This window comes from Rhinopithecus bieti, unplaced genomic scaffold (assembly GCF_001698545.2).
Source record: "Rhinopithecus bieti isolate Rb0 unplaced genomic scaffold, ASM169854v2 scaffold_5882, whole genome shotgun sequence".
Taxonomy (NCBI): Eukaryota; Metazoa; Chordata; class Mammalia; order Primates; family Cercopithecidae; genus Rhinopithecus; species Rhinopithecus bieti.
Window position 1 is genome coordinate 391531 of NW_016805188.1, and position 9183 is coordinate 400713.

General features: G+C 42.2%; 1 protein-coding gene and 1 long non-coding RNA gene across 2 annotated transcripts in view; one reads left to right on the forward strand and one right to left on the reverse strand.

Annotated features, from left to right (window-relative positions):
- Nucleotides 1-5543: 5543 nt before the first annotated feature.
- On the reverse strand, nt 5544-9008 carry LOC108529318 (uncharacterized). The gene is made up of 4 exons (XR_001885490.1): nt 8897-9008; nt 6932-7024; nt 6610-6756; nt 5544-6099 (listed from the first exon to the last, which is right to left on the reverse strand). It is a non-coding gene; the product is annotated as an uncharacterized LOC108529318 (long non-coding RNA).
- The window catches only part of ITGB8 (integrin subunit beta 8), an 81166-nt gene continuing 79641 nt past the window's right edge, over nt 7659-9183 (forward strand). Inside the window, 1 exon segment of the mRNA XM_017871549.1 lies at nt 7659-9180. Within this exon segment, the coding sequence (XP_017727038.1) occupies nt 9054-9180 (127 nt within the window). The 5' untranslated portion in view covers nt 7659-9053.

Genomic DNA, 9183 nt, shown 5'->3' on the forward strand with positions numbered 1-9183 from the left:
ATTAGTATTTTTTTGATAACCAGTAAAGCTGAACTTTTTCCATGTCTTTAAACCTCTGTATTCTCTATCCTCTTTACACATTTATCTATTGTAGACTAAATGTTTTCTTATACATTTGTATGATCATATTCTATGGTATGTGTTTTCACCCATTTCTGCAATATTTATAAATACCTAAGGTTTAAAAAAAGTATCATCAAATGTGTCCATTTGTTTTCTTTAAATTGGATAAATTATTTTTACATGTAGAAAGAACTTTCATTGCCAATGCCAGAATGTACTGACCTATATTGTCTCCTAGTTTTACACTAAGTTCTTTAGTTTATGATGAATGTATTTTGATATAAAGTAAGTTTCTAGATTTAAGTTTTTGTTCAAGTAGCTAATAATTGTCCCAACTTCATTTATTATTTATCCCCTCTTCATTGATTTTTGAAGCAAGTTTTATATTATATTAAATTGCTTTTAATATTGGGTTCTATTTCTGAGCTATCTTACTTTTAACAATTTACCAAATTAGTCATCTTTTTTATTATTACACATTATTTCCAAATCAGATGATAGCATCTTTCAGAAAAGGGATTGGGTTCTACTGATGCTTGTGTTTTCCATAGGGCCCATCACTTTACACATAATAAATGTTCAATAAATATTTACATATTTATTAGATGAATGTTTAAATTGAATATCCTGTGCCTAACATGCAAAGAATTTCCTCACTATGTTAAAAGGTCACATTCTTCAAGGTGAAACATGAAGTAATTTTGAAATTGGAGAAGGGGGCTGAGAATGGCAGTATTCCAAGTATAAAAACTCCATGTGAATTTGATTAGAATAATTTAACTTTTGTAGTGACTTCACTCTCCAGAGGCTATGTGATCATGAGAAAATGCTGAAAGGGAGAATTTTAGTCATGGGTTCCCTCTGAGTTATTGAAGTTCAGAAAGGCCTTTAGCTGTGTAATGATGTGCAAATCAGTCCACATTCCACGGTGGCTCAACAGATGAACTATGTCAATGGTGAAATGTTGTCTTTATAATGTCTGCTGATACCTCTATTTGAGAGAACCAGCTGTTGGTCCTTTATACTGCTGTCCATTTAGAAATCTGAGCAATAAAGTAATACTTAATACTTATTGCATATTCATTTACCCCCCTAGCTACATATTAGGGTAAACATGTTAAATTTTAAATAAAAGGCAGTATTAAATATATGTGTCTCTGGCACATACAAGTAAGTGAAGCTTTCATACAGTTGTATATCAAACTGTACAGAGATGACTTCAGACTAAAAAGATTGTGGAACAATTTTGTTTGATTAAGGAGACATAAAACTAGATTGTCATAAAGAATACTAGGATTACAGACTTCTATAAAAAGACATGCTCACTATATCTATTCACGTGGGTAAAGAATAGTATAGTTACCAGAAAAGGAAAAGTTACGTATTCAGCAAAACCAAAGATATTTGATGTTATTTTTATGACAATATGCAAGTCTTGAAATAAGTATTCATGTATTTTCAATGTTGTTTATATTATGAAATTAAAATAGTCCTAATTACCATTGCAAAAATCCTTGGGATAATATATGATGAATTCTAACATGTTTTGCTCATGACCTCTTTTGATTTTTTACAATTATTTTACTGGGTAGTTTTGTGTAGCATGTGTTTGCATTTTATAGACTTTAATTTTTAGAGCACTTTTAAGTTCACAGCAAAATTAAGGGGTAAGTACAGAGTTCCAGTATACTCCCTGCCCCCACATGGGCTTAGCCACTATCAACATCCCACATCTGCTATAATCGATCAATCAACATTGACATACGATTATCACCCAGAGTCCATAGTTTACATTAAGGTTCACTCAGTATTGTACATTACATGGGTTTTGACAAATGCATAATGGCATGATTCCACCACTGCAGTACCATACAGAGTAGTTTCATTGCCCGAGAAATCTTCTATGCTCCACCTATTCATCTCTCCTTCTCGCAGTCCCAGGCAAACACTATCTTTTTACTGTCTGCATCAGATTGCCTTTTCCAAAATGTCTCAGGGTTGGAATCAAACAGCATTTAGACTTTTTGGTTGGCGTCCTTCACTTAGTAATATGCATTTAAGCTTCCTTCAAGTCATCCCATGGCTTGATAATTCGTTTATTTTTAATCCTGAGTAATATTCTATTGTCTGGATGTACCACAATTTATTTATCTACTTACCTACTGAGGACATCTTGGTTACTTCCAAGTTTGGGAAATTATGAATAAAATTGGCACAATATTCATGTGCAGGTTTTGCAGACATAGTTTTCAACTCCTTTGGGTAAATACCAAGGAGCACAATTGCTGGATCATTTAGTTTTGTGAGAAACTGCCGAACTGTCTTCCAAAGTGGCATTCCCACCAGCAGGGATGATGACTCCGAGTGCCCTATGTCCTTATCAGCATTTGGTATTACCAGTGTTTTGGATTTTGGCTGTTCTAATAGGAGTGTAGTGATACTTCATTTTAATTTGTAATTTTGATAGTTTTAATATAGTCATCACATAAATGAGTTGAGGCTGCAGAAAATTAAATAAGTTACCTAGGATTCTACAGCTACTGGGTAGCAGATTCAAACTTACTTCTTAAGACTCCAAAGCCCATGTGCTTTTTGCACTGTGGTTGTCTTATAGCTAGACAAGAAAAGAATTTAAATTCATACATGCGGCACATCAGCAGTAAGTTTCCAGTCACATTTATTGCTTGTCTTAATTTAGTTTTCTCCAGAAGAAGACGCTGACACCAGGAAATATTGAGGGGTCACAGGGAAATGAAGGAAGGAAAGACAACCAATGAAGGATATATTTGAATGCAAATATCACTGTGACCAAGTATAGCTTGGTCATACAGGGGAACTTTGGAAAATGGTGCCAAATATTATTCCTAATGTAATGTGTGGCATTAGTACATCTTCTACTGTTGAGACTGGCCCAGGACAAAGAATGTATAAAAATTAAAAGTACTAAGAAACTTTTATAGAAATTTGACATTTTAGTGATACCCATTTTTTCCAATAATTCATTTTACTTTATGTTATTTAACTACCAATCCATGATAGATTGAAAATTAAAACTAGTTCAAAATAGTGTAGAACACAAGGCCTAAAGTGACTTCATACAAGAAACAGGGAGCTGGGGCATTTATACCTCACTTCCCATTTGGTTGGTGCACAGTTAAGACAGCACCTGGGAATTTTGTTCATTCCCTACCACTTCTAGCACACAGACTTCCAGTTGTGTGCAATGAAGTAGTGAGCCAGGGCAAACATCATCTTTCTAATGATGAGATAAAGGCTAAACAAGCATTAGTTTACTGCATGCTGTAAAAGGATAACACCATACACAGGCTCTGTGCACATGATTAGACTATGCATGGATAAAATATTTCATTCAAAAGTACCCATATTTTCTACCAAGAAAGCCAAAGACAGGAGCCCTCCCCTCCTTTTCCCACACCCAGAAAGCTGGTGTACTAACATATGATGAAAATTCTGAAAATCAGATATTCCCAACAAGGATTTTGAATCTTGAGCAAGTGATCCAAAGCAAAGGGAGGATTCAAAGTTGTTCTTAAGAGTTAGACACTTCCTGCTACTGCTTATGCCTCCATGTTTTCTGGCCTTGGTTAGTCTTAGTCTCCCAGCTTCCTGCTGATTCTGTGAGCTCCCAATTTTCTTTCAATAATTTTCTTTTTTTTTTTTTTTTAAGGCAGAGTATCACTTTGTCACCCAGGCTGGTGTACAGTGGTGTAATTTCAGGTCATCGCAACCTCCACCTCCGAGATTTAAGCAATTCTCATGCCTCAGCCTCCCGCATAGCTGGGACTACAGGCGTACACCACCATGCCAGGCTAATTTTTACATTTTTAGTAGAGACGGGTTTTGCCATGTTGGCCGGGCTGGTCTCGAACTCCTGACCTCAGGTGACTCTCCTGCCTTGGCCTCCCAAAGTGCTGGGATTACAGGTGTGAGCCACCACACCTGGCCAATAATTTCCTTTTTTACTTAGAACAGCCACAGTCTGACTCTTTACTTGAAACTAAAAGTCATCACAATATGAGATGATTGAGAAGTATCAGAGCTCTGATTTCTGCCTGCTCACGAATTCCCTTGAAAAAGTGAGGTTGGGGAAAAAAAAAAAAAAAAAGAAAGAAAGAAAGAAAGAAAAAGTGAGATTGGTTTCTTTGTCAATGTTTGTCTCAGTTTCCACATTTGTAAAATGGGGCTAGCTCTGCAGCATGCTTCAAGGAAGATTAATCTGTGAGATGTTCTCTGAATAAAGGGTTCTTCCTTTGGAGAATCTAATGGCATGCTGGTCTATTGAGTTTCTGGGAATTCCTCTAGTAAAGGATTTAATTTGACTTTAATTCAGCATTTCCCAAGCTTAATCATGGCAGTCTTGTTTCAGAAAACATTAATGTCTCACTGATTGAGTCATCCATAAACTATCTTGGCAAAAGACATTGGCTCCAGCAGTTCATTTTTCTTTGAATTTGCACCTGACACTGATCTTTGTTATTAAACACTCATGAAGCCTTTAAGAAGTCTCTGCATTAACCCATTAAAGTAGGAGGTTCTTAAACTTCAGAGCATATAAAAACCATTTAAGGGCCTTGGTATAATGCAGATTGCCGAGCACCATACAAGATCTACTAATTCAGAATCTCCTGGAATAGAGACAAGGAATTAGAACTCAGAATTACTCTGTGGGGGATTGTGTTGTATGCAGTCTTCAGTCTACAGTATGAGAAACACTGTCTTATTAACAATTCAGTGAAAAATATCTTCAAGTAACTTATGTACTTTATCATTAGAAGAAGCTAGAGGTCATAGTCACAATAGTATATCTCACTGGTCTGACCATTAATCATCTTCTGAGATGTCTCAGGAAAGCTCATAGATAATTTGTGAATATCCAAAACATACTGAATGTCTCTGATCCCAACTTCAAAAATTTTAAACACACTAAATTTCAAACGTGTCTGTACGTGCCACTGTCAGATCAATAATTTGGGCAAATCTAGTTAACATGTTAATAGCCACAGCTGTATGTGGTGTCTTACACCTACAATCCCAGCTACACACAAGGTTGAGGTGGGAGGATAGCTTGAGTTCAAGTTTGAACCAGGAGTTCAAGGCCAGTTTGGGCAACATAGTGAGATAGCAAGATCCTTTCTTAAAAAATAGTCTGAATGTCTCCGTCACTCCTGCTACCTATCTATAGCTTATTCATTCTTACCATAAACTGACTTAGTGAGAAATTAAGGTTAAAGGAGTAGGGAAGAAATTTAAGTCATCTCATTTTATGACTTTTTAGTAACTCAGCTCAAAGACTCTAATGATAGGAAGCCTGGAATGAATAACTAAAATGTTATTTTTAGACTATCTATGAATTTCATTTCCTCTCATTACCACAAATGATGAAAATTAGCTGTCAGAAATTTCAAAGCAAGATAGCCGAACATGATAGAAAACAGAAATTAATTAAGTCACCATCTTCTGAAACACTTTTCCTTTATTGGAATTCTTCAGGTAATACAACGAAGATAACAATACTGCATTTCTTTAAAATGTGCTGTACATTTCCTTATAGGAAAAAGGATGAGTTATGATGATCAGTGACATTTATTGGAAACAAGCAAACTTTTTGTTCCTGGGTCACTAGTTGTATTTACTTTAAGAAAACCCCAAAGATGATTTACAGTCTTTCAGGAGAATTTACTTTTATGTTTACAGCCCAAAATGTGCAGATAACTTGTTTGTAAATAACTGGCAGGAGTCAGTCTCACATCTAGGATATTTCATTTTATTTTATTTCAACAACCAGAGTTACAGCTTCTTTACAACTGAGAAGTGGTAATAAATGGTATTGTGCTTATTCTTCAACAACTCCATAGCACTGGCACCTGACATATATTTGCTTGAATTTCACGTAACAAAATGTAGAAATCTTTCTTTCTAAAGGGCTTCAGAATTTCCCGAAACAGATTTCTGAACTTCATTTTATTCCTCTTGCTACATGGTTTTTCTGGATTAGTATATATAATATATCAACGCCTAAAAATATAGAGTTACAAAAATTAGTGCATACCTCATCAATTTCATAAAGTTACATCATTTCTTGTTTGCATACATTTATATGTTATTTGTTACTGTAACTGCCACTTACAACCCAGCATCACGAGTTGTATTTTAGAATATCATGGAATGGTTATGTGATAGACACTTTAAAGTGTACTGACAATGCCCTTACGGGAATGAGGGATTTAATTTTTTTTTTTTAACTGGAGCACTGCACGTCTCAAGGGTGGCTGCATTCAGTAGGTCTGTGTCATAACCCCTGGAAAACACACAGGCTGCCCAATGGAAGAGTCACTAATCAGATATTGACTCTGATACCTTTGTGTTCAAATTTTCAAGTCCTCACACCCTTCCTAACTAATGTTTACGTCTTTCCTTTAGGACAACCAAAAAACAAAACTATAACTGTTCGAACTTGGAACTAAGAAAAGAAAATAAAAATTAAGGCGGAGCTGGATTTATTTCTATTTATTTAGAGTATATCACCTGTAGTAGAATTATGTTGCTAAGGTTGGGATCACGGCTTTGGTCTCTCGAAGGGACCTGCTTTGTAGATCCAGGGCGCGTTTAGTTTTCTAGCTGGGTTCCTGGTTTGCTTAACTAATTCTGTGCACCTCGCTGTGCAGTCCACACCTGAAAGGGGGAGTTTCGATGTTGTGGTTTATGAACCAGGTACTTTCCATTCACTCAGTCAACAGAAAGAAAAAGAGAGAGAGCACGCCTCCTACCTTTTTTTTTTTTTTTTTAACTACAAATAAGGAGACGGAAACTATTAAATAAGAAGGGGGGAAACTCCCGCATATTTCACCTTGACCTGGCTGGACTGGTCTGTTGCCTGTAAGAGGCGGGTGTTGTATTAAAATGAGAGGTCAAACCTCTGGACTGGGAATCACTCCTGCCCCTAGAGGGAAAAGAGAACCATCACTGTGTTGAACTGGAAACACTGTCTTGTTTCCAATGCGGGGGACTGAGTTCCTTCCCTCGACTTAGCGTGGTAATGACAGGACCCGAGGAGACGCGCTGCTTCCCGGACAGCTGCCCAGCATAACACCCGCACCCTACTTGCACCTAAATTTCTGAGCTGCAAGCAGGCAGAAACGCCTCCCACCTTCTCTCCTTAGCTCCCCTCTCCCCACTTAGCTGCTGTCTGTAACTTCTTTGTTCCGTTTACTGGGAAGGTGACGCTTAAGATCAAAAGACCCACTGTAACTTGCAAGAGCCCAGAGCCACCACCAGACGCTGGGGAAAAACAGGGCTGTCCAGCCTAGGATTAAGGTTTGGAGTAGGGAAGGAGCAGCGAGAAATCTCGGCCGGTCGCTCCGGGAACAGCCCCTGCAGACTGGTCCAACTCTCCAAAGGCTAGGGAGACCGGGGCAGCCTTGTGGTGGGGCAGAGGACGAGCTCCTAACTGCAAGCAAAGTGCTAAGTAGAGGGCGTTGGGGGCAGGGGAGGTCCCTTGACTCCACTTTGTATGCAGCAGCTGCCGGGCAGTGAGTATCTCCGAACAAAGCGGCGAGCAGCGCGGGGTTGAGAGATTGGGGTTTGCTCGCAGCTGCTGCTGGCGCTGAGCGAGTCTCCCACCACCCCCGCGAGCGTTGGGGTGCAAGGATTCGGGGGAGGAGGGAGAAGGGAACGAGGCGTGCCATTCCTGTTTCGCGGCTACGCTTCAGGAGTTCTTGTGAACGATGGGAATGGCAACTATCAGAGCCAAGGGGGAGAAAAAAGAGCTGGAGTGAGCAAAACAAAGAGCGAGTGTGGGCCGTGGTGACTTCATGCCTCATCAATGTCCCGCCCACGCTGCTCCGAGCTGTTACTGCAGCTCCTGCCCGGGCTGCAGCCGCGCCTGCGGGCAGCCAAGCCTAGGCGCTCCGGTAGCGTGGGGAGGTTTCTTAGCAACTCTCTGCCCTGAGTGTACCCGGCTACCCGCAGGTCTGGAGCCCCCCCGGGGGCCAGAGCAGGACCACCCCTCTCCCGCCCATCGCCGCCCTCGCCTCTCTTGCATCCTCGCCGTGTGCACCCCAGAGCGTGCCAGCAACTCGGGCTCTGGACTGCGGGACGCCTGAGCCGCGCACTGGGGCCGAAAGGACTAGGGCACGCAGCCCCCGCCCCGCGTAGCCGGGCTCCGGCACCCGGCGGAACCTCCCCTTCTGCGCTCGCAGCCGCGGGCCCCACTCCCCGCCAGGCAGGGAGCGGCGATGCCTCGCTCTGTGCCTGCGGGAGTCGGTGGGTGCTTCTAGGGAGCTCCCAGAGTCGCCTCCCCCTGTTGCTGGCATCCCGAGCTTCCTCCCTCGCCAGCCAGGACGCTGCCGACTTGTCTTTGCCCGCTGCTCCGCAGGCAAGGCTGCAAAGCTGCAGCTAGTGACGTTGGCCTCCCTGCCCACCTGTGGAAGAAACTGCGCTGATTGATGCGCCATGGACTTTTTTCCCCTCGACCTCGCCGGCGTCCCCTCCCACAGATCCAGCATCACCCAGTGAATGTACATTAGGGTGGTTTCCCCCACCCCAGCTTTGGGCTTTGTTTGGGTTTGATTGTGTTTGGCTCTTCACTAAGCTGATTTATGCAGCAGAAGCCCCACCGGCTGGAGAGAAACAAAAGTTCTTTTCTTTGTCCCGGAGCAGGCTGCGGAGCCCTTGCAGAGTCCTCTCTCCAATCGCCGCCGGGGCCCTTGGCCGTCGAAGGAGGTGCTTCTCGCGGAGACCGCGGGACCTGCCGTGCCGAACCGGGAGGGCCGCAGGGGCCCTGAGATGCCGAGCGGTGCCCAGGCCCGCTTACCTGCACCGCTTGCTCCGAGCCGCGGGGTCAGCCTGCTAGGCCTGCGGAAAACGTCCTAGCGACACTCGGCCAGCGGGCCCCGAGGTGCGCCCGGGAGGCGCGAGCGCGCGTCGGGAAAGCAGGCAGGCGGCGGGCGCGGGGCGGGCTGTTTTGCATTATGTGTGGCTCGGCCCTGGCTTTTTTTACCGCTGCATTTGTCTGCCTGCAAAACGACCGGCGAGGTCCCGCCTCGTTCCTCTGGGCAGCCTGTGTGCTTTCACTTGTTCTTGGACTGGGCCAAGGTGGTA